Source organism: Sapajus apella, unplaced genomic scaffold, assembly GCF_009761245.1.
Source record: "Sapajus apella isolate SASKATOON/1434 unplaced genomic scaffold, GSC_monkey_1.0 scaffold182, whole genome shotgun sequence".
In the NCBI taxonomy this organism is placed as follows: domain Eukaryota; kingdom Metazoa; phylum Chordata; class Mammalia; order Primates; family Cebidae; genus Sapajus; species Sapajus apella.
In genome coordinates this window covers 417,124-442,155 of record NW_022437122.1, presented here as the reverse complement: position 1 = coordinate 442,155, position 25,032 = coordinate 417,124, and the positions used below count along the sequence as shown (strand labels likewise).

The 25,032-nt window shown below is 52.0% G+C and overlaps 1 protein-coding gene and 1 long non-coding RNA gene across 12 annotated transcripts in view; one reads left to right on the top strand and one right to left on the bottom strand.

Moving 5' to 3' along the window:
* The window catches only part of WNK2 (WNK lysine deficient protein kinase 2), a 136,361-nt gene that overhangs the window by 44,889 nt on the left and 66,440 nt on the right, over nucleotides 1-25,032 (bottom strand). For all 11 annotated transcript variants that reach the window (XM_032268486.1, XM_032268491.1, XM_032268492.1 and 8 more), the window contains exons 8-18: nucleotides 21,281-21,480; nucleotides 17,343-17,498; nucleotides 16,677-16,868; nucleotides 14,289-14,936; nucleotides 11,768-12,061; nucleotides 11,157-11,206; nucleotides 10,146-10,314; nucleotides 9,920-10,036; nucleotides 6,046-6,216; nucleotides 5,916-5,961; nucleotides 5,239-5,358 (exon numbers count right to left, since the gene is read on the bottom strand). In XM_032268486.1, coding sequence (XP_032124377.1) covers nucleotides 5,239-5,358; nucleotides 5,916-5,961; nucleotides 6,046-6,216; nucleotides 9,920-10,036; nucleotides 10,146-10,314; nucleotides 11,157-11,206; nucleotides 11,768-12,061; nucleotides 14,289-14,936; nucleotides 16,677-16,868; nucleotides 17,343-17,498; nucleotides 21,281-21,480 — 2,163 coding nt within the window. The remainder of the gene's footprint in view (nucleotides 1-5,238; nucleotides 5,359-5,915; nucleotides 5,962-6,045; nucleotides 6,217-9,919; nucleotides 10,037-10,145; nucleotides 10,315-11,156; nucleotides 11,207-11,767; nucleotides 12,062-14,288; nucleotides 14,937-16,676; nucleotides 16,869-17,342; nucleotides 17,499-21,280; nucleotides 21,481-25,032) is intronic.
* Nucleotides 1,253-5,391, top strand: LOC116543132. The gene is made up of 3 exons (XR_004265481.1): nucleotides 1,253-1,338; nucleotides 3,798-3,801; nucleotides 5,381-5,391. It is a non-coding gene; the product is annotated as an uncharacterized LOC116543132 (long non-coding RNA).

Sequence of the window (25,032 nt, the reverse complement as noted above, 5' to 3'; positions counted from 1 at the left end):
ACATCCCACAAATTTATTATGTTTTCATTCTTGTTCATTTCAAATTGTTTTCTAATTTTCCTTCCAATTTTTTCTCTTACCTGTAAATTATTTAGAAGTGTTATTTAATTTTAAATTATACTGTATTGGAGAACATACTTGACATAAATTCAATACTTTTAAATTTGTTAAGCTTTTTTGTTTTATAACTCAGGATATATTAATTGTTCTATACGTACTTGAAAAAATGTATTCTGTTTTTGAGGGGAGTGTTCTATCAATGTCATTTAGGTCAAGTTGGTTGATAGTGTTTTCAGATCTTCTATATTCTTGCTAATTTTCTGCCTACTAGTTCTATTTATTATTGAGACTGCTGGGGTCTCCAACTATAGTTGTGGATTTGTCTGTTTCTGTTTTCAGTTCCATTAGTTTTGAAGCTCTGCTTTTAGGTGTATACACATGTAGGGCTGTTACGTCCTTTGATGAATTTACCCTTTATAAATATGTAATGTCAGCCAGGGGGTGGTGGCTCATGCCTGTAATCCCAGCACTTTGGGAGGCTGAGGCGGGTGGATCATGAGGTCAAGAGATCAAGATCATCCTGGCCAACATGGTGAAACCCCATCTCTATGAAAATTACAAAATTAGCTCAGTATGGTGGCATGTGCCTGTAGTCCCAGCTACTTGGGAGGCTGAGGCTGGAGAATCACCTGAACCTGGATGGGGGAGGTTGCAGTGAGCCAAGATCATGCCATTATACTACAGCCTGGCAACAGAGTGAGATTCTGTCTCAAAAAAACAAACAAATAAAATAAATAAATAAATATGTAATGTCTCTTTTTAACCCTGGTAATTTCTTTGCTCTGAAGTCTGTTTTGTCAGAAATTAAAACAGGCAATCCAGCATTCTTTTGATTTGTGTTTACATGGTCTATATTTACCCCTCTTTTTCTTTTGACCTTTCAGTATCAGTATTCTTGTATTTGAAATTACTAATAGCATATACGTAGCTCAAGTTGTTAGGTTTTTAAATTTAATCCGTTCTCATAATCACTTTTTTTAATAGATGAGTTAAGACTGTTACCTTGAGGTTATCAATATGTTTAGATTAAGGTCTACCATTTTATTGTTTGTTTTCTATTTTTTTCTCTCAGTTTTTTAATTAAAAATATTTTACTTCTCTTCTTGTTTCCTCTTCTGCGTTATCTGAATTTTTTAGTTCATATAATCTATTATAATTTTGCCTATACATATTTTTTTGTACAATTCTTTCAGTGGTTGCTCTAGGAATTCCAAAATACATACTTAACTTTTCACAGTCTGCTTAAAATTAGTAGTTTACCTTCCATTTGTCACACTGGTGGAATGGAAGGTGGCCGGGTGTGGTGGCTCATGCCTGTAATCTCAGCACTTTGGGAAACCAAGGTGGGTGAATCACCTGAAATCAGGAGCTCGAGAATAGCCTGGCCAACATGGTAAAACCCTGTCTCTCCTAAAAATACAAAAATTAGCTGGGCACGACAGCGGGTGGCTATAATCCCAGCTACTGGGGAGGCTGAGACAGGAGAATTGCCCGAACCCAGGAGGTGGAGGTTGCAGTGAACCAAGATTGCACTTCTGCACTCTATCCTGGGCAACAAAGAATGTAACTCCATTTCAAAAACAAAAAAGAATAGTAGTTTACTACTTGAATTGGAATGTAGTAATGTACAGGTAAGCTGCCATATCATAGTTGTGTTATATATCACATCTACATTTATTGAAAGCCTTATCAGACATTGTTATAATCTTTTTTTTTTTTTTTTACTTCAATTGTCAGAAACGTTTTAAGGAACTCGAGAAAAACAGTCTATTATATTTACCATTGCTGCTGCTCTTCCTTCAGCCTGGATGTTCCAAGTTATCTTCTAGTTTCATTTCCTTTCTGCCTGAAGATCTTTAGCAATTCTAATTTTATAGTAGGTGTGCAGCCCATGAATTCCCTTAGTTTTCTCTATTTGAAAATGGCCTTACTTCAGCTTCATTCTTGAAGGATATTTCCCCTGGAAACAGAATTCTGGGTGGACAGTTCTTTCTTTCAACACTTTAAAAATGCCCTGATGCTTCTTTCTGGACATCACACTTTCTGGTGAGAAATCTATAGTCATTCAAATTTCTGTTCCAATCTAGGTAACTGCATAATTTTTGTCTGGCTGTCTTTATTTTTCAGCAGATTGATTTGCATTTAACCTATTTGGTGTTTGCTTAGCTTCTAGCATCTGTAGACTTATGTCTTTCACCAAACTTGGGAAATTTTTAGCATTATTTCTTCAAATGTGTTTTCTGCACTGCACTCTTTCTCTTTTCCTTTTGAGATTCCAATGACACACAAGTTAGCCCTTTAGCTGTTATTCCACAGTTCCTTGAAGCTCTGTTTATTTTTTTTATATCTTTTCCCCATTTCCCAGTTGGACAATTTCAGGTATTTTAACTTTCAATGTTAAAAATTCTATTTGTTTCTTTTTTGCAGATACTTTCTACTTTATCCTTTGTTTCAAGAATGTTTACCACTGCTTTTTGAGTTGTATTTGTAACAGCTGCTTTAAGGTTTTTGTCAGATCACCCAAAAATCTATATCACCTTGTCACTGGCACCATGGCTATCATTTTCCATGCAAGTTAACATTTTCATGGATTTTCATTTGCCAAATTATTTCGAATTCTATTCGGAACATTTTCAATGACATTAGGAAATCCTGAGACTTGTTTAAGTCCTATGACCAATACTGGTATTTTTGCTTCTGTAGGCAGTCAACCTGGTTAGGTTCAGACTGCAAGTTGCAACCTGCCTTCTATGGGTTGTGGTTACATGTCAGTTCCATTTTCAATGCCTTCACAGTACTAATCTCATCTGAAACAGGTGTACTGGAACCTGGGTGAGGTCTACCCATTAGCTCAGTTGCCAAAGTTTCTTACATGCTCTTAGGATCAGACGTATGACTGCACAGGTTGGAGGTGAGCCCAGGAGTCCATAAACAACTTTATAAGGTTACTTTCCCAAACTCCTTTTCTGTGCTCTCTGTGATACCTTCTGGTTCCCTAGGACTCACCTTTCCAAATCTCTGGACAGAAACCACCCAGTTCTGTGGCTGTGCCATGAAAGACCAGGTGGCAAGAAGACAGTGGAAAAAAAAAGGTAACAGATTTTGGTTCTGTGCTTCTAAAGCCCTGGCTCCCTCAACATAAAGAACAGTTCTCTGCTCTATTTTGGCTCTTGCATGCTACCTGCTGCTCCTATTATGTGTGGGTGCTGGTGCAAGAGAAAGGGGGTGAGCAATGGGGAGGGGTTCTCTCTCTTCTCTGAGCTTTATGAGTTGCCTCTCCTGGTCTGAGAGCTGGAACTACAGAATTTCTCCTGGAGACTTCCCTGCCTGCACCAAAGCATTTGCTTCTGGTCGTTGGGGTATACTCTGTTCAGACCAAGAAATACCAGAGGAAAACATCAACTCACCACCAGCTCAGCGACATTTTGAATTATGGAGTGCTTCCCCAATCTTCCCACTGCTAAAGTTTTCCCAAATGCTCAGACAGCTGTGTCACACATCTGTCCAGGATTCACAGTGCATTTCAGTGGAAAGAAAATGAGTGCATGTGCTGCTTCTGCCTTACCCAGAACCCAACTCTTTGTTCATTTCTATTATGTGCCAGATACCATATTCACAAAACTGTTCGTACAAGTCATGTGAGGTCCCAGAATAATATTCCCTCTTGCAGAAAGGACTTTCTTGCCTGAGCCCATGCACTCTGAGACTGCCCTAATGAGGGGCTGAGATGCTCTGAGGTGTGTTCCTCTCTTTGCAGGCCTGTCTCCGTCCAGCTGGGCCTTCCTCCTCCAGTACAGCACTTTGGCAGGGACACCCTCAGGGTCCTCGACTCTATAGGCTCTTTTTCTCTAGCCTAGTGAGGCTGCTGACACCACATAGCCTCTCAGCCACCCCTGCAGGAATGGGAGATGCTCCCCAGGGAAAAGGAGCCAGAACTAGGCTCACACCCCTATGTCTCCATCCTCCCCTGCACCCCAGCCTAGGTAATTCTCCACTATGATCAGATTTCAAATGCCTTCAATTCACATAGATGACTTTTATCAGTTTTGGGTCATTATCAGTGGATGGTTAATCCAAATTAACAGTTCTGTCACCAATTCTTCCTTTTTTTAACAGAAAAAGAAACTAACTCTAAAAGGTTTCCTGAAGTCACTCAGTGCATAAAAAGGGTTTAACTCCATTCTACTGTCCCCTAAACTGACACCAGTGTCCCCTGCACCCTATCTCAAAGGAAAATTTAGCTCTTAGAAGGGTTTTTCTTATAATTGGGTGTGTGTGTACTAAAATCCAGAAGTAATATATGAACATGTTCTTACTTAAAAATTGAATCTTGTAGGCAAGCCTGCTTCTCTCTGATTTCTCAGCCCAGGCTGGGCCCAAGCCCTTTACCTGAGATCACCTTGTTTCAGCTGGTGGCTTCATTTGGATTTATTAGGCTGACCTGTCCCTCATGGGAAAGAATCTCCAAAAGATAATGGAAGTCATTGGAAGCACATGATATAAAATTTAAAAAGATTTACACATATTTTTCATGAATGTGCCATGAGATTATGTCAAGTTATGTAATCAGTAACTTTTCCCTGCCAACTGATAGGGGATTAAACCTTAAATTTGTTCAAGCGACAATTTTTAGCCTCCCAAAAGACCATCAAGATTTAACTGACAGCCCAAAGCACAGGCTTGTTGGCATCTATATGGGCAGGTACAGGTGCAGATCAATGCACAGTGATCAACGCCTGTGTGAACACTTTAAAATCAGAGTCTCAGCACCAGGAGGGACTTTCCCACCCCACCCAACAAAGCAAGTAGAACTAACAGGGGCGTGTCTGCTGCAGGTGTGCGGCGCAGAGGAAAGGGATGGGAGCAAGGAGTCGCCAGGTTAACACTGCGGAGGAAGGGTGGCGGAGCTCTTCACCACACACCTGTGCGGCCACACAAGCCACCTGCTTGGTGGGGTAACAGGGCAGACTCAAGCCTGGAAGCTGCTTCGACTGAGCTGATTCGGTGGAAAACAGGGACAAGAATATAGCCCCTCAGGATGCCCTGCACCGTGGGTGACAGGGCAGGGTGAGCCCCTGTATGGCCCTGGACACCAGGCACATACCAGCGGGGTCATGCACAGAAGGAGGCCTGCAAGTGAACCAAGGAGGGGCTTGGGTGGGTGCCGGCTGCTCATACCTTGGCTGGCTTCTGGCGGCAGGGAGCTTAGAGGAAGTGGGGGCGAAGATTCAGGGGCCTCGGGGGTGGGGTGCTCAGCCACCGGACAGATGATGAACCACCTCTTCCCAGTGTGCAGGACTGAAGGGCAGAACAGAAACAGCACACTGAGTGAGTGAGTGTCTCTCCAGGCCGATGTGACCCCCACCACCTGCACCAGACTTGGCACCAAACGTCCGGGGAACTCCTTTAGCCTATGGGATTTTCTCCAGGAAGGGTGTGAGCAGAGAACACTATTCTCAGTCATAATCCCTATCACTTCCCTCCATGAAGCAGGTGGTTCCTCAGGCCCCTTGGTAAGGAGGCCTTAGTGACGGGTTTCTGCCTGCTCTTCCCTCATACCAGAGGACAAGGGGTACACAGTCAACCTGGGGTGCCTCACTGGCACCCAGAAGCTCCCAAGAGGGTCTCTGGCATAGGCTTGTCTTCTGGGATGCCCAAGGCACCATCCATGAAGGCCATGATGCTAGTTGCAGGTGACAGCTCCTGGACAGGACAGCTGTCCCCAGATGGGAGCCCCCTGGTCACCACATGCTTCCATAATCCCCCCGTGCAATGGCCAAACCCCTGGCAATATGCTGAGCAGGGGCTTTTATCAAACGCCCGCTGAAAAGCAGGGAAGGAAGTTACAGACTCACCGTTCTGCTGATACACGGGGGCGTTGGCTTGGGATTGCCGGCTCTCCTGAATGAGGTGGAGGGTCAGAAACGAGTCCACTGAGCTGCCGCGCCCAACGCCCACCTCCCAACCAGGATTTCACAACCTCACCTCCCCGGCGCCCAGGCCGCAGGTGCTGAGGTGTGGTAGGCTGGTCCCTGGGTCGGAGCCACGGTCGGCATCCGTGTCCTCGCTAAGCATGTCCTCCGCCTTGTCCATGACATCTTTCATCTGTTCAATGAACGTCTCCCGCTCAGCCTGCAGGATGAAATCGTGCTCCACCTGCAAAGAGATGCACTACCGATGAGGACCAGCTGCAAGGCCAAGACTGCCCTGGGTCTTCATCTGGATTGACGGATGTCTACCCTATACCAGGCCCCAGGGGAAGACATGGGGAAGGGGTGCAGTCCCCAAGACAGGGGCTGAACAGCTCAGCAAGTGACATGGATGGCCCCAGGATGGGAGGAGAGCAGCTTCATCTTAAGAAGGAACTCCCCACCCCAAGCCGGCAACTCCCTGCTCCAAGCCAGGGACCTGAGCCATCATTGTCCTGCCCCAGCTGGAGCTGGTTACAGACCCTGAGGCTGGTGCAGCCATCTGCAGAGCAGGTGAGTACACAGGATGGAGGGGGCCGAGGACGGGGACTGGGAAGAGGGGAGGGGGTCTACCTGGGCACAGGTGCCCAGACAGTCATGACAGATAAGGAGGGTGGGATCGAAGGCAAAGGCTCCAGCCAGCAGGAGGTTGTGGGGGGATAGAAAGCATCAGCGGGATGGGAAGGCTATAGCAGGTGGGCCCCATGTCACCTCTTGGTCTCTGCACCTCCAGCTCTCCCAGCCTCAGCCTTTGACCTTCAACTATGGCCCCAGCACACACGCAAGCATGGCCTGATGTCCAACGAGCAGCTCCTGTCATGGCTGAGGGGAGGTCCCACGCCACAGCCTGGAAATCATGAAGCCTCCAGACCAGGAGCTCAGGACACATCCACAGTCCCCAACTTTCACTGTGGGCACGTGGCCCCAAGCTCACACCCGGCTTTGGCTACATCCTTGGCCACTCAGGCAGAGAGACTGCTGTGCATCTCATAAAACCATACCAATGAAAGAGGTCAGCCTGTGCCGCCACCCAGTGGGGTCCAGACCCTGCCCCTTTCCTGCCATGGCACCTCCTCCCACCTACACCCCTCTACAGTCACCAAGATGCTCTAGGCCTGGCCTGGGGCATCCATGGTCCCAGACCTCTTCTGGGATGGGCCCATCTGCCCTGCTTAACCAGCTGGCTGCAAAGCAGGGCTCCTCTGCACCCCCCACTCCCCTGGCACCCCAGACCCCACCCCCAGGAGTACCACCTGCATACACCCCTAGACAAAGTGCTGGCTTGTGCTGTGTTCTGTGATTGAGTTAATTTAGTGTAGCGTGTGACTGCGATGTTGTCTTATGAGGAATAGTACATTGTGGCCAAAGGTGAAGCATCTTGCCTGCTGTGACAGGAGTGCTCCATGCGAGAATTTAAGCAATGTTCCAATTCTGTGAAGTTTTCACTAAACAAAATTTAACTAGAACACCTTTCCAACTAGAAAATGTTTTCCTATCATGTTTCTTTTTAAGTATGTTGAGAATAAAATTAATTTGAAAACAAAACAAAAATCTAAAAATACAGGGCCCAGGTATAACCTGACTTTAGAATCCATGCCAATTAAATGAAACTTCTGCAGTTCCACCTTTACTAAGGGGCTGGAAAGGTCTTTACAGTTAGAATGATGAACCTGAGGCCTGAAGACCTCTAACCACTGACAAGACATTGAAGGACGCCTGGTGCCTCACACTCCCACGAAGAAAGTCCACAGGGCAGTCAGGAGCTTGTCTGAACTGCGCCTGTCTCGCTGGCCACACACCCACCCTTCAACTCGGGCCCCTGGGGCCACTCAGTTCCCGGGACAGGAACAGGTTGTGACGGGGAGGACTGCTGGGCTGTTTTTATGGACCGAATTTGTGTGTCTGTAGCACGCTTACTTCAGACAGGTATGCTAGGTGACTTGGTTTACTAAGGTGATAGAAAAAGCAATAAAATAAGAGGAGTATATCTGAGTGCTGAGTATAAAAACCAAGTCTGAGAAGATGCTACTTTTACAAAGCACACAGCTAAAGAATAGCCACATCACTTACTGTGCAGGACTTACACGTGTGCGGCTCACAAAGACTCACACACAGAGACACGCAAGAAGACTGAAACCAGGGGACCAGCGGGCACGACACAAGCTGATGTGGCTGATGCTGTGTGTGTGGCTTCCCGCTCTGCAGACAGGTGCTGGTGGAGGGATCAGCTGCACAGACAGCATCAGCCTGTGGCTGAGTGATAACTTCACAGGCATTTGCTTTATTATTATTCTTTATCATGCTTGAAACGTGTGTGTATAAAGTAAGACAAGACACAGGTTAAAGACACAGTAAGATAAGAGATGTTCTCCAGTTTCAGCAACCCAGCGAGGATCTGGCATTCCTGCTGTGCCAAGCAACCAGCTGCTGGCTGCTGACGAAGACTCTTCCCTAACCGAAGTGCAGCTGGCGCCTCTGACCCTCCGACCAGGCCCCGTCCTGTCTTTAGCCTTAACCAGTTGTAGTGAGAATTCCCAGCCTTCATATCTGACCATATTCCTCATCTCCCACCTTTGAGGTTGAACAAAGCCTCTCGCCTGCCCCCAGCAAGGATCCTGTTACCAGGGTTTCTCCAGAATCCCCGACCTTGACGTCTCCTCTTAGCTATCTTCCAGCCACCCATCCCCACACTGCTCCTTGGCTATGATTCCCCTGTGGTCTCTGCTTCGTTCAGTTAAACTCATTCTCTCTCCCCTGTTGCCACAGTCCTGAATAAAGTCTTCCCAACCACTGTAACAAGTGTCAGAAGAATATCTCTAATGCTGCAGGGGACTATGCCCTGGGCCTGGGCTCTGGGAGGGCCTTGTCCAAGGTGTCTCTGCAAAGCAGATACTAAGGCAGGAACTTGCTCCCTAGGAGCAGAAAGCCAGGGGCTTCCCTGCAAAGCCCACATGAGGATTTCATGAAGCCAGGGCAGGGGTGGCCAGGGTGATGCAGCCCAAGGGGGTAGCCGCAAGGTAGACACATGGGGCAATCTCTGTTTTTAACTTGAATGGAATATTCTATTCCCTACTCATGCTGGCCCACTCCAGGCACTCGGTGGCCATCTGGAGTGAGAACTACAACACTGTCCAGTGTGCTGCCAGCCCCTTTAGGACCTGGCTTCCTAAACCTCATTAATGCAGGAATAATGGTCTGGAGAGAATACTCTCCTGGAAGGCAGTCACAGGCGGACCAGGAAATTTGAGGAAACACGTGCATCCTTTCCATGTGTTTCTTCATGTGTGCTTTCAGCTGGAGAGCTTCTGAGGGCCCAAAAAAGATCCCCAGTCCCAGCATGGGTTAGGTGCCAGGGACCACAGGTGTGGGGCTGTGAAGGCCTACAAGGTGCTTATGGACTCAGGTTGGTCTGCACAGACAGGGAGGGGTAGCTCCAAAGGGAGGTGCAGGCAGAGTTGGGTGGGGGCATGGGACATGGGTCAGGGCTTGGAGCCCCCATCCTAGCTGGGGAGGCTGGAAGAGGCTCTACCTAAGGACCACAGGACATTAGACTCTGGGATGCCCTCCCCAGGCCTTACTCATAGAACCTACCCACAAGGCTTCCTTTTTTTTTTGGAGGAAAGGCTCAGGTGCTCCAGAAGCCCTCAGGGAGCAGCATCTTAGAAAGGTTAGGGACACATCCTTCAAGCTGTTCTTCCAAACCCAGGAGGTTTCAGCCCGTTGTGGGGAAGAGCCCGCAGAGTAAATGGTCAGTACTGCCCCTGAAAAGCCCCTGGGCCAACTGACACCTCTACACAAGGTCAGGCCCAACATGTGACCTGTGGCGCTCTGCTCGGGCCCATGCGCCCCCAAGGAACAGCGGGAGCCAAGCCACCCTGACCCAACCTCACCATGTACGTCGCGATCTCGTCAGGCGCGTCCCCATCCAAGTCGAACTTGAAGGTCACCATCTTGTGGTTGTGCGTCTCCAGCTGGCACTCCACCATCTTGTCCCCAGTGTTGCACACCTGGAAAGGGCACCGTCAGCCCGCGCTGTGCGCACACGCCACGTGCCACGCGCACACACCACGTGCCCCGCGCACCGGCCACGCCCCCCCGCGTGCCCCGCCCACTTACGTTCAGGATGGTAAGTCGGGGCCGACTGGCCCTCTCCTGCCGGGAGCGTGCGCGCGTGGACCTGCGGTGGTGCTTCCGGGCTGCCCTGCCCTCCAGCCTGCCCCCTCCAAAAGCGCCTTCACAGCTGTCACTCAGCTCTTTTCCAGAAGTGACATCAGAACCTCCGTAGCTGGGCAAAAACCAAGAACATTAATGGCACCAAAGGACAACCAGCAGGTCAGCTATGGTGGGGAAAGTCGGCTTCTATGGAACAGTCTGGAGTCTCCAGGGCCCAAATTTGTGACTACGGAAGCAGCCCCTGTCCTGTGTGGATACCCCAAGCCTACTTCTGGGCCCACATCCTGCTCCCTGCTGCACTCAAGGAGCACAGGCAGAGGGAAGCACAGGCTTCCTAGCTACTGGCTGCATGACCCTGGTCCTCTCAGTCTCCTGACCTGTGAATTGGCCCCTGTGCCTCAATTTCCCCATCTGTGCCATAGCAACAGAAACACATCAGCCACTGTTGTGAAGTCAATCTGTTTGCAGTCTGCAAAATGCCAAACACAGGCAGTGCCCCGTACCACAGGAGAGTGGAACAAATGGTCACAGTTCACATAAGGACACAGTTCATTTCCTGAAATACCTGTGCCTGTAGCCCAGGAGGCCAGAAGACCCAGGATCCGGTCTGGATTCAACCCTGAACACAGAGGGCCACCCTCCCAGGCCCCTCCGAGCCTCTGGGCACTTCGGACTCCACCCATAGCCTCTCCCTTCGGGAACATTCTCAGTACTACAAACCAGAGCAGGGACCCAGAGCCCAGGGGGCCTCAGACTACCAAACTCCAACAACAGCTGGCAAGACCCAGAGAGGAGGCCCCTGAGGCTCCATCAGGTAAGGTTTGAAAAAGCCCTAAAAGCATCAGGGCAAACTGCAGTGGGTTCCATGGGAAGCAGTAGAAGAGCCAGGCTGAGTGGCTGTATGGGCCTGCACCCCCCAACCTGTACTTCAAGGTTGAGGCTGGGCCACAGTACCTCTCACAGCTCTGCGGGGGGCCAGGCGGCTTGTCCTGCGAGGCCTGCTCCTGAAATAAAAACGCAGAGAAAAGAGGACGGGTCATGCTGGCTCCTGCCTCCCTGTGGGCACAGCCGCTCACAGTCAGCTCTCCCTCCCCACCTCCTCGGCCCAGCCTGCTCCCCTGCCTTCTCCTGCTCTCTTCTGCAGCCAGGTGGGTACGACCCAGGGGGCACCGCAATGGGGGAAGGCTTGGAGGTTTTTTATCTTGTTGAAACACTTGGAGCCAAGTGGATTCATGAAAGCTGGGAGCCACTTCCTTTCCAAAAATGTAACCCACTTTGAACATCCCTCAAAGAGGACGCACTGGTTCTATGAAAGCTTTTCACAGTCTCTTGCATCCTGTCCCAGGGAAAGCATCCTCTAAACTATGTCTATAAAAATCACACCCTCTGTCTTGATGTGGCTCACAGAAAGTGCGAAATCTAGGGAGAGATGAGAACAGGCGCTGGGTGGCTGTCCCCGACCCAAGTAACCCCGACCTCTAGGGCTAAGACCCCAGGTCACTGTGCAGACCCCTGGTGGCTGCAACTACCCAGTCATGGGACAGGTTGCAGGGAGGAGTACACACCTCTTGGGCCGGTTCCACCGTCAGCTGGACAGCTGGGCAGGGGCTGGTGATCCCAGGCCCACCAGGCAGTGGCGGGTTTGCTGGTGGCAGAAGTGTGGCAGTCTGGGTGGGCACACTCTGCGCAGAGGCAGACACCGTGGCCAGGGAGCTGGGGAACTGAGGCAGGAGCTCAGGGGCAGCAGGCAGCAGCACTTCCGGCAGAGGCGGGGAGAGGACCGCAGCCGGTGGCACAGGCACAGTGGGGACCTGAGCAGCGACGTCTACAGCATAGGGAGCTGGGTGGCCAAGCAGAATCTGGGGGCACAGGGGACAAGGTGCAAGTCAGGCTTGACGCTGCCCTCACTGAGGGTCCGTGCCCAGGTGTGTCCGTGAACACCCAGGCAGAGACTGGAACCCCCTCTCCAGTCTCCACCCTCCCCAAGAGGAGCCCTGTCTCAGAGCACATTTAGCGCATGGAGTGAGCAGAAACAAACAGGAATGGGCATTCTCACACCCCTTTCTGTGTAAGAGTCTATTTGTGTAGAAAGGCCAGGAACAGGGCTCCGTCTATGAATCTGCCAAGCTCAGCTGAAGAGTCAGAGGGCAAGACACAGCATCGAAGCCAGGCCCCCACCACCCCTTGGGGCCTGGGGCAACCTGCCCCATCTGTCCCCTGGTCAGAGCACGTACAGGGCACCTGCCACCAACACCTGCCACCTTCCAGAGGGCGACTGTGGCTCAGGCTTGGCTTCCCCACTGTTCTCTCTCTAAAACCTCTTTGGGGGTAAAAGGTCAAACAAGTGGGGAAAGAGGGACCATGGATTGGAAAGCACAAGTACCCTCTGTCTTCTGCCCCCAGTTTGGAGTTGAGAAGGCTGAAAATTTAGAGGAACTTCTCGCCTCTCAGGGCTGGAAGGAACAGCCACATTCACTGAGACTGCTGGCCCTGAGACCCTTTGTTGGCAGCCGGTGGTGGGGTCAGAGATACCAAGCCCTAGCCTGGCAGGTGGCCACTTCCCTCCTGGACAGACAGATAACCGCAGCTGCTGCATTCAGGGGCACCATGGGGTGGCCGGCCCAGCTCATCAACAGACTTCTGGACCCTTCCCTGGACGAACAGCAAGGACAGCCACTGAGTCTGGCAGTGACCCCTCTCTAGCTACTAACTGTGGCCAGAAAGGCTCTTCAGGTAGGAAGGCCCAGACAGCAAGGTCTCCCTCCTGCTCCCCAGTGTGGACCTCGGCTTTCTGAGAAACAGACCTGACTGTGAACCGGCAGGCTCTGAGCTGCCGCTAAACCTGCCGCTGGGACCAACAGCACTTGCTCAGGTGGGCCACAGAACGGATGCGATTCTTCCCACTCACTGTCTCATCAGATGCCACTCTGCTATCCATTATGTACCATTCCTTCCTTCTTTACACACAAAACCCTCTGGAGACAAGACAGCAAGAAGTGATGGCCAGGAGGAACGGCTCATAGTGGGGGGTCTTACTCCAGACTGGATTCAACACTAATGGAACTGGGGGCACCTGGCACCAGGGATGCACCACCCCAGGCCCCTTCACATTAAGCTATGCCAGCCGCTTTCCTGCAGAGGCTGAGGCTCAAAAGGCCGGGTTGTGCCACAGTTACAGGGTTGATGGGGCTCAGAGCTGGGGTGAGGCCAGGTGGGCGGAGGCCAGGAGAGGAGGCCCAGGTGGGAAGATGCCAAGAAGGATGGGACCCAGGTGAGGAGGCCTAGGCACGAGAGGGCCCAGGTGGGAAGACTCCCACACCAGCCTCTCTCCCCTCACTCAAGTTTGAACAGAATAGTCTGTAAGCCCCAAAACATGAGTGGACTGTAGGGCTGTGGATCCCTGTGGGAAGGCTTCCCATCAGTAGGGTGCATATCCTGTGTTCCAGAGCGCCCATTCACAGCCAGCCAGCATGCTGCCAAGGGGTCTCCACAAGACCTGACACCAGGACATGGTCGTGGGTCCCACCATGATCACCCTTGCAGCCAGCAGTGCTACCTGCCCTCAGCCCCCGCCTCACTATTGGCCTGGCTTCCTCACCCTCCCTAAGATGGGGTTGTCACCCTGCCTCATCTTAACAAGGTGCTCTTTAAAGGGCAGACCTCAGACAGATGCCCTGTGCCCCAATGCAGGCCACATCAAGGCGGCCAGATTAGCCCTGGATGAGGGAAGGTGCAAAGATACCACAAGAGCAGGGGCCACAGAGCCGTGGGAAGGGAGGGACATAGAACCTATCAGCCACGGACTCCCTCATCTCCTAACCCATCCGAAAAACAGAGATACAGATACCCCGCGTTGGCGCCAGCCCCTGCCTCCCTCAGCCTCACACACATCTCTTCCTGAGAGGGGCGGCCCCGGGCAGAGCTGCTTCCTTGCCTGGCTCCCAGGTGCTGGGGTGCTCAGTCAAGGTACTTAGGGATAGCACAGGCCCAGCAGGAAGACAGAGCAGCCAAAAGTCCTTTACAACTCTGGGTCCTGAGGGCCCCCCACATGCTGGGACGGTGAGCCCCTGCCCTGCAGGTGATTACCTGGCTCCCTGGTGCAGCAGCCGGAGCAGCCTGTTCAGGAAGGTGGGACTGGAGGGGCTCAGGGCGCACAGGCAATGCTGGCTGCGGGGGCAGCACGGGTTGTGGGGGCAGTATGGATTGTGGGGGCAGCGTGGGTTGCGGGGGCAGCACAGGTTGTGGGGGCAGTATGGGTTGTGGGGGTAGCGTGGGTTGCGGGGGCAGTGCCGGCTGTGAAGGGGTGGCCCGAATATTCTGCACCGTGTGGTGGGGGGAAGGAGGGACGTCGGTAGGTGCCATCTGTGGGAAGGCCGTTGGGTACACAGGTTGGGCCGGGAGCTGGGCCACAGCAGGATGAATGGACAGGGCAGCCACGCCCGGTGGAGCCACAGCCAGCAGGGGGATGGCAGCCGGTGCATTTGGCACAATGGTCCGGCAGGGCATGGCCAGGGGCGCCCCAGGGGGATGGGGCAGCTTCATAGCCTGCAGAGGCAGGGCTGGGGACGGAGGGGGGAGCGGGGCAGCAAGGCTCGGCAAGATCACAGCTGGAGAGAAATACTGAGGTGGTGGCACAGGGGGCACGGTCGCGGTCGGCAGGTCTGGGAGGGCCGGAGGGAGGCCGTCGATTCCTGCCAGGGGCGTGATGGGGGGCACGACAGGAATCGGGGGCATCTGAAAGAGACACAGGAGTGCGTCAGTGTGAGCCCCGACCAAGTGTCCCTGCCCACAGCATTTGCATGCAAGGACAGCCAGTCACTGGGGACAAGGGGACACAGGATAAGGAAAGCACGGCCCTCTTCCTCTGAGACACCTTTGTGTAGCTGCTGTTGAAGGGAACCCAAACATAAACCCAACAGAAGCAGGAATCCCAATCATGTAAAGTTCTTGAAATAGAAAAGGAAAGTTGGCAGGCTGGAAACGACCTGCTAGATCACCCCAGCCCAGCACAGGGAGGCCTTCCTGCGTCCACACTCATGACAGCCATGCTGGGGCTCCGAGGGAGTCGGGCAGCGATCACAAGTCATGGAGAAGTGACTTCAGAGCCCTGGAGCATTTTCATTTGGAAGGGCTGGGACTGTCAGAGCCACCAGACTGGCCCTGAGCATCTGCAATCACCTTAGCCTGATACCGCAACATGTACAAATTCAAGTTGAAATCTAACTTCTTAGAGGGTTCTCAGTGAAAGAAAATCTTTGCGCCACCTTGGCTGGCTCAAGCGACACCCCTATCTTGTCCAGCCTTCCCGCAGCAGGAACTCCGAAACCTCGTCCGCATCTTCTCAGCAATGCATGTGCCTTCCAGGGGCAGCTGACGCCAGGCCACGTGGATTCAGCACTTCCGTCTTTGACAGCCTTCTGGTCCATGCTGGTGTGTGTCCCCGGCCTACACCTCCATGCAATCAAGAGGCAGTAAAAATGCACATGGACTTCTGTCTGAACAAGCAAGATGACGATTGCACTAGACCTTGAAGCCACCTAACATCCTATGGTGACATCTGGGCATGAGCGGTAGGTGAGACAACATCTTCTAGGTGGCGCTCGTAAATCGCAGGAGCACTTGCTTGCCCCATCTTCAGAGTGAAGCACACTTCCAGTCTTACCACTGATCAGTCCATTGGGGTCACCAAAGGCCTCTGAAATACCTAGAATCCTCCATGCCATTTACCTGGGCAATGGTATCCTGGCCCCGGCTACATTCTGCACCGGTTGCGTGTGGCTGGGTCTGATAGTGTCCCCAGAGAGTTAGCAATGCCACTGGCTGGCCCTGGAACTCCAAGAGCTACATGCCACATGACCCCAGGGAGCTCCACAGAAGAACGCTCCTCCACGGCAAACCCACACGCTTTCTGTGCCAGCCCAGCAACCACCTCGAGACTACTGTCCATGACCTTGAACTAAAAAACTTTTTCCTTCCTGGATGAGCCTGGGCACATGGGTACACTGAGAGCAGACAGGCACATTGCTGGTAGGGTGCCGGGTGATGGGGTGCTGGTCTGCCCACCCTCCCTGAAGGACCCCATCCACCACTCACAGCCCAGAAGGTGTGATGGCCTGGAAGGACCAAGAGTGGCCTGCCAGGTTGGGAGAGAAGGTGAGGCTGGAGGGCAGGAGACAGCAGCAGCCCAGCCAGCCACCAAGGGAGGCTGACACTCATGGGTCCAGTATTGTGAGCAGGGGAAAAAGGACAAGTGGCCCGTTGTGTGGGTCCCTGGAACATTCCTGGTGCATATGACTGTGCACAAAGCCCACGCTGCCCACCCCGGACTCACTGGCCCAGCCCCAACTCCCTGGCCAGTCCCACCCCGGGTCACAGGTCACGTGCACAGACAAGCCCCTGTGGGTGTCCTGGTGCACCAGCTAGGGTCTGGCAAACTTGCGCCACCATTGACGGCAGCTGTCAACCTAGAAGTACCTGCGGAGGAACTTGAGCAAGCGCCTGCAGGGGTGCCTGCGGCATCTGGAGGGGCTTCAGCTGAGCGGGGGCCCCCACCTGGGAGGCTGGAGCCAGGTACTGCGGCAGAAGAGTGGGCACTGGCTGGAGGGGGCCCACGGGCTGTGGAGCCAGGACCTGTGGCAGGGGTGTCGATTGGGCCAGTGGAGGAGGCTGGAGAGAGAGAAAGCAGCTCCCCTTAGACCACCAATCTGCCCAGACGAGTTAGTACCCCACTGGTTAGACATGACAGGCTATCAACCCTCACCCTCACATGTACCCACACATGCTCACATTCATATATGCCTGCACACACACTTGCACAGTCACATGTATACACATTCAGACACACAGACCACCAAACTCCAGCCAGCCTGGAGCCGTGGGCACAGCAAATCTTACAGAGACATTCTGAATAAGCAGAGCCCTCCATGTGCAGGGTACTGCAAACACTATGCACGCATGCAAATGCACACACACACACGCTCACGTGAGAGCCACCGCCATCCCTCAGCCACACCAAAGACCTGGGGGAACCACAGAGGATATGAGTGAAGGGGCCTGTGGGAGGCACTCACAGACCTGGGCCCAGGGACCAGCTGACTGCCTGCCTGGACGGACAGTGGCCACAGGAGGCGCCATACTCACCTGCTGGCCGGGGGGCGCTGGCTGGCCTGGGCCCGTGGGCACGGGGGTGCTGGGCGGCGGCAGCACAGGAGCAAAGCTGATGGCTGGATCTGGGAAGTGCTGCTGGAGGGGCGGAGGGCAGGCGGGGGGCGGGACGGAGCCCACCGGCAGGCCAGGCTGCAGAGAGAGCCACAGGGCCACACTCAGCAGCGGCTCTAAGCCACCAGGCCCATGCTCCTGGGCAGGGGCAAAGTAGCCTCATGTCATCCCTGTGCCTGGCCCCCTCCAGCGTCCCTCCTCCCACGAACATGACAGCCGAAACAGTGAGGGGCCCTGGGCATCATTCACAACCGTGAAGGGCCAGCAACAGCACAGCTCCCAGCCCAGGGCGCCAGGCACATCAGCCCTCGACAGAACACTGAACAACCACAAAAAAGGCCAGCACAGAGGCTTCACAGAACCGTGGAGAGGCTCCCGATGACATTAAAATGGGGAAGCTCGGCCAGGCACGGTGGCTCAGGCCTGTAATCCCAGCACTTTGGGAGGCTGAAGTGGGCGGATCACGAAGTCAAGAGATCGAGACCACCCTGGCCAACACAGTGAAACCCCGTCTCTACTAAAAATACAAAAATTAGCTGGGTGTGGTGGCGTGGGCCTGTAGTCCCAGCTACTCAGGAGGCTGAGGCAGGAGAACTGCTAGAACCCAGGAGGCAGAGGTTGCAGTGAGCCGAGATCGTGCCACTGCACTCCAGCCTGGCGCCTGGCGACAGAGTGAGACTCTGTCTCAAAAAAAAGAAAAAAAAAAAAAAAATGGGGACGCTCACGGTCCATATGACTGTGACTGTGTAAGATGAAAATATATACATAACTCATAGATGATATGGAGAGAAACAGGCCCGAGAACAGCAGCATGTGAGCGCTCCAGCAGCAGAATGAACACAGACCACAAAGGAATGGGAAATCTAAGCTCTCAGAATGGGAAATTTGCCACCATTAAGGAATTGCTGCGAATTTGTTAATTTTGTTGGTGTAATAATGGGATTGGGCTTTGTGTTCTGAGTCCATATTGTGCGGAGCCAGGGGCTGAATCATTTACAGAGGCATTGTCTCGCTGTCTGGGATTTACTTCAAAACAACGGCAATGTGAGGAGCAGGCGGGGCTACAGAGAATCACGGTTCTTCCACCCTGCCATGAACGTTCTCCCCCGTGGGATTCTCTGGATCATGTGAGTGACAGCATGCCCAAAACCGCCCCCCTCACTTGTCTCTCGCTGTGCATACTTTATGAAAGGCAGCATGGGGTGAGTGGTTAGAGCAAGTATATGCGGAATTGAGCCGGGCTTCTGGATTCACCTGAAGCCAGGGAGTGGAAGAATGGGCCTGACTGGGCCGGACCATATCTGTCTACCAGCTCCGGGCACTGTGCATAGCCCTAGAGCTTGAGCAGGGCCTAGTGGCCTGGGAACAAGTGGCCTGGTGCTCCCAACAACCGCCAGGGCAGCCTGGCAACCCCATGGCAGCTGTTCCTCCTTGTCTGTTTCTCCTCCTTTACTGGGTGCCACGGACACATCGCCATGGCAACCCTCCCAGGAAAGGTATGGAGGGGTGGGGAGAGCCCTCAGCATACCTGAGGACCCCTTCCATGCCTATCCTTTTTGAGTAAGGTGTCTTTGCGTCACTAGGTAGGAAGATGAGAGTCGGGCCCCTGGTCCAAGGTGACTGTACCTGCAATGTCCCTCAGGTCTCCTGGCTTCCATGCTGATGCTGAGACCAGCAGCATCACTGAGGACACAGGAGAGGGAGCCCAGGCCCAGTGGGAGTCCAGACCAGGAGTGCCTCGTGTGGCATCACACGGCATGGGAAGCCCTAACCTAGGCTGAGGAGGGATGAGAGCAAAGCAGAACATTCCAGTCCAGCCCCAGTTCAGCCCATCCTCAAAGCCAAGAGCCACCACTCCGGAGCAGCTAGGAGCCTTTTCTTTTCTTTATAGAGACATAGACTTGCTTTTTTGCCCAGGCTTGCCTGGAACTCCTGGCTGAAGTGACCTTCCTGCCTCAGCCTCCCAAAATGCTGGGGTTACAGGCATGAGCCACTACATCCAGCTTGCTTTTTCATTTTTTTTTTGAGACAAGAGTCTCGCTTTGTCGCCAGGTGCCAGGCTGGAGTGCAGTGGCATGATCTCAGTTCACTGCAACCTTTGCTTCCTGGGTTCAAGCAATTCTCCTGCCTCAGCCTCCCGAGTAGCAGGGACTACAGGCACACACCACCATGCCCAGTTAATGTTTGTATTTTTAGTAGAGATGGGGTTTCACCATGTTGGCCAGGATGGTCTTGATCTCTTGACCTCGGCCTCCCAAAGTGCTGGGATTACAGGTGTGAGCCACCGCGCCCGGCCCAGGCTTGCCTTTTCTTAAATGAGATCTTTCTGCTGTTTAAAATTTTACTTCACTTCATTTTATGAAATGAAGAAAACTGCAAATGAGTTCTGGGGCTGCAGTCAGCAAAGGCAGACTCGGCAAACAGCTTCAACTGCTTTTTCAAAGGGCCTTTCTGGACCCTTCCAACTGAGCAGGCCTGGGAAGAACGATCCCACATGCAAGCATACAGCAGGGCAGCCAGTGGGACAGAGGAGGCCAGAACAGCCCATGTGCCACGTTCAGCCGGCATCAAGAAGACGGGCCACAGCACTGAGTGTACAAGTGACAACCCGCATGGCCAAAGCACCAGGCAGGAGCTGCCCGCTAGGGGAAGAGCTTGGCCCAGAGTACACAGTGGTTGTACCTGTGGTATCCCTGCTTAGGCTTCCCAGCTCACACAGAAGGTGAGATAGGTCACCCCATAAACCACCCTCTGAGGCTGCGTGCAGTGGCTCACACCTGTAATCCCAGCACTTTGAGAGGCTGAGGAGGGAGGATCACCTGAGGTCAGGAGTTTGAGACCAGCCTGGCCAACATGGTGAAACCTCGTCCCTACTAAAAATCCAGAAATTAGTCGGGCATGGTGGTACACACCTGTAATCCTAGTTGCTCAGGAGGCCAAGGCAGGAGAATCGCTTGAACCGGGAGGCGGAGGTTACAGTGAGCCGAGATCACACCACTGCACTCCAGCCTGGGTGACAGAGCGAGACTCTGTCTCATATAAACAAACAAACCACCCTTTGAGGGTACCAATCTACTACCTGGGCTCATGGGCAACCTCTCTGTGGCTGGGCACTTGGGACTGTGAAGAGCAATTGTTTTGCTTTCTAAAGTGTTTTTTAAAAATAAAAAAAAAAATACCCAATGTGACCCCACTCATCTTAGTCTTTCCCGTGGGAATCATGCCACAGGCGTCCCCACAGCCGGAGGCTCCGTCACTCCTTCACCATACATTGTCCCTGAAAGTGTTCCCCTCATCCCCACCCCATTTTCACAGCTCTGACTTTAACCGCTACACAGTGTTGGGGAGAGAAGTGCCAGGAGCCCCTCAGAAGGCTGGGCAGTGAGATAGAATTTCAGGTTTCCTTCTTACAAATGATGCTTTTCTGTGATCTCTGGAACAGTCTGAGATAATGTGCCAGGCCCAGGGCACAGTCAATCGGTATGACTGTGGCCATGGCTTGTCACCATTATCACTGTGCCTGCCCCCCAGGGGTGACCACTCAGCTCTATCACAGTCTTCCAACCTCTGGGTGTCTCCAGGTCTGTTTTCCAGTAGGGTGTCTTTCCCATCTAGTAGGTCTTTATGGGACCGTCAAGGCTACCCAGCCAGCAGTTCTGCAGTTGGCAGGAAAGACAGGGCTTTCCTCTGGGCCTGAGTTTTGAATGTCTCCCAGGGGAAGTGTGGCTGGAAGCTGACCACAGGCCACTTTTAATGCTGACCACAGTGCAGCACAACCTGGACAGCCCATCACAGACTTCAGAGCTCTCAGACCAGGTAGTGGGGATGGGGAATTGGGTGGGAGTGGCGCTCTGACTCACCGCAGCCATAGGCTGCTGGAAGGCCCCCAGTGAGGGCAGGCTCTGCGGCAGGACGGGCCCCTCGCTCACAGGGGGGCTGCACACACACTGGGCGGGGGGCGGCGCTGCGTCGGCAAGGGAGCCAAGCACCACGCTCTGCTGGCTGCTCTGTGAGTCCGAGTACACGGTGGAGCCCTGGCCGCTGTCGAAGGTGCTGTCCGCTGCGGAGGACAAAAGCAGGACTTAGAGTGGACATCTCCAAATGCCACATGAACAGACTTTGGCTCATCTGCATATTTTCTTCTGCAAAATAAAGGCTTGTTTCTCCAGATCACCTTAATAACCTGTGCATATTGTTTGAACAATCAACTGCTACAGAACCACACTGGGGAGGCTGTCACTGTGCCCCACCCCAACACTGCCCATGTCTGGCCAGCGTGATGTCAGGGCGGGCACATCTTGCCAATCCTCCCACAAGGCAGGTACCCACAACCAGCCTGCCATGGCCTGGGTAGCAGGCACACATTCCAGCTCTTAAAGGCACAAGGGACTTGGGAGGCCAAAGGAATGTCTGAGTTAAGAAAAAGCTGATGTCTTCACTGTGGAGATAAATAATCCACAGTGTTTTCTAAGAGGGGAGGGTGTCTCAGGACTCTGACCACCTTCACATACCACGGCAAAGGACCCAACCTGGGGAGACTGAGGTCAAGGGACCAGGTCTAACTTGGTTGGAAAATGGGGTCAAGGTGCCCCGAACACCCACAGGGAGGTCTCGAGAGGGGAATGCACCCGCCATTTCCCCGTGCAGTGGATGCAGTGGCAGGGGTAGCACCAAGCGTCCATGGCCTGAGCTCCCCAGAGGCCTCACATGGCTCAGGCTGGCCTGGCCCCGATCAAACCCAAACAGACCCACCTGCCCATGGGGGCACAGACAGGACCCCAGAGCCCACAGGCTTCTCACACTATGGTGTGCCTGGGAACATCTTCGCCTGTGGGGCCATGCCAGCAGAGGGGAAAACGAAAACCTATCTGAAATGGTACTTTGGGTTTACTGCTTCCAGATTCCAAAAGCTACAGAAACTTCAGAATTTACCACTTACAAACGCCAAGCTATTTTCGAGAGGGGCTGCATTTCGGAATATTGTGTCCATTTATAATGTAAACAAAGAAGAAATCTTGTTGGCTTGGCGTTAAAATAACTTTTCCCAGGAATGGATAGAACCTATGGTAACCGAAGAAGACATAAGAAATGCTGAGGTTTTATTGTGCAAAACCAATTAGACAAGCAGCTCTGATTTTTAATGAGCCAAGCAGTCATTTCCACTTAGAGATGGGAGGGGAGAGGACAGGGAGGACGGGGACATGTGTATGGACCTGATGAATTTCAAGTGGAGCTATTCTAACCATATGTGTAGCATTTTACTTTTTTTTTTTTTTTTGAGGGGGACAGGGTCTCACTGTCATCTGGACTGGAGTCTAGTGGTGTGATCACGGCTCACTACAGCCTTGACCTCTCACATAGCTAGGACTACAGGCATACACGACCACACCTGGATAATTTTTCTGCCTTTTGTAGAGATGGAGTTCCACCATGTTGCCCAGACTGGTTTCGAACCCCTGGGCTCAAGTGACCCACCCACCTCTCACTCCCAAAAGAAGCCACCATGCCTGGCCCACATTTTGCATATTTAAAGTGAATATGTGCTGGGCATGGTGGCTCATGCCTGTAATCCCAGCACTTTGGAGGGCCGAGGCAGGCGGATCACGAAGTCAGGGGTTTGAGACTAGCCTGGCCAACATAGTGAAACCCCATCATTACTAAAAATACAAAAAAAAAAATTGGCTGGGCGTGGTGGCACGCACCTGTAGTCCCAGCCACTTGGGGGGCTGAGGCAGGAGAATCGCTTGAACCTGGAAGGTGGAGGTTGCAATGAGCCGAGATTGTGCCAGTGTACTCCAGTCTGGGTGACAGAGTGAGACTCCATCTCAAATAAAAATTTAAAAATTAAAAATAAAGTGAATATGGGTGGGGCACGGTGGTTCATGACTGTAATCCCACCACTTTGGGAGGCTGAGACGGGCACATTACTTGAGGTCAGGAGTTTGAGACCAGCCAGGCCAACAGGGCGAAACCCCATTTCTACTAAAAACATAAAAATTAGATGGGCGTGGTGGCGCATGCCTGTAGTCTCAGCTAGTAGGGAGGCTGATGCAGGAGAATCGCTTGAACCCAGGAGGTGGAGGTTGCAGTGAGCTGAGATTGCGCCATTGCATTCCAGCCTCAGCCATAGAGCAAGACTCTGTCACACACACACACACACACACACAAAAGTAAATGTGTTCATTACTTACACAATTAAACATTTTGGAAGACATTTTTAAACCTATTGGCAAATGTGCTACCACAGTCATCAGCTGCTTAAATGGAGTCACCAAGAAAACCTCCGCTTGGTCAGGACCCTTGGTGGGCAGTTCGAGAAAACACAACAAGGGAAAACTGTGAAAACTGACATACTGCTGCATCTTCCGACATGCTAATGTGTGTCTGTTTGCCCATCTTGCTATGTAGACCAGGTTCTTCTTGGATTATGGGGTTCCCGCTCTTACCCGGCACCTCCCAGAGCAAGGTGCAGAAGGCTGTATGGGGTACTATCCATTATGAAACAGAGGGGGATGCAGGGATGTACACATGCATGCATGTGTGAATGGGAGTGTGCATGTACATATTCGTGTATGAGTGCCTACACGTGTGCCTGTGTGTGCATGTGAATGTGTTCACATTTGTGTGGGGTGTTCACATGTGTGTACATACACATGTCATGTGCATGTAGGGTGGGTATTTGTATACCCACATGTGGGGCATGCAGGTCGGTGTGCATGTGTGTACACATATGTGTGTGTCCACATGTGTGGGCATGTGTGGGTATGCCTATGTATTTGTGTGTGTTCTATGTGTGCCTATGTATGTTCACATGTGTGGTAGGCTATATGTGTCCACTATTTCTAGAAGGACAGTTAAGGGATTGGTAGCATCTCTTGCCTGTAGGGACGACAATGAAGTGATTTGCTACCTCCTGGCCTTTTTGAATTTCATACCATGTGGCGATGTTACCTACTTTATAAAGAAACTGCAATCAATGAATAAAAGTGTTTTTGAGAAGCGTGGCCATGGCCTCTGCACAAAGCACACAGAATCCTTCTCAGCCGGCCTGGAAGTGGACCTGTCTGCAGAGAGAACCCACACTTGAATTGCAAGCATCAGATGGTCAATGGCTCCATCTGATTTTCCCATAGTGGATCAAACCTGAATTCTATCTGACCACAAGCTAAACATGTTTCTAGATCCCCAAACTGTCTCCCCAAAGTTCAAAAAAAGGAGATTTTTAAACTCCCATCCTAGAAACTGTTTAACCAGCAATTAACAATTTAAAAGTGTGTAGTGCTGTGTCAGATGTAGAGAATTTTTTCTTACAAAAAGTCTGTGCTCTTTAATTTTTTAGATGTGTCAGAAAATGGAGCAATAATGTACCAATTTTATTCTCCAAAGCAAACCTGTGCAGGTTTGTGACATAAATAGGCAAACCATCTCGACATGATGACGGCGTGTTTGAATTTAAATAGCCTACTTTGAAGAAGTGGTCATTTCAATGATAAATGAAGGATGTGCATATTAAATAAATTAAACAGACTATTTCAGTCTTTGCACATGAATGATCTGAAATATCGGCCCGGACAGGTCCCTTGGCTTTGTCATTCTATCTCATGGTTATTCA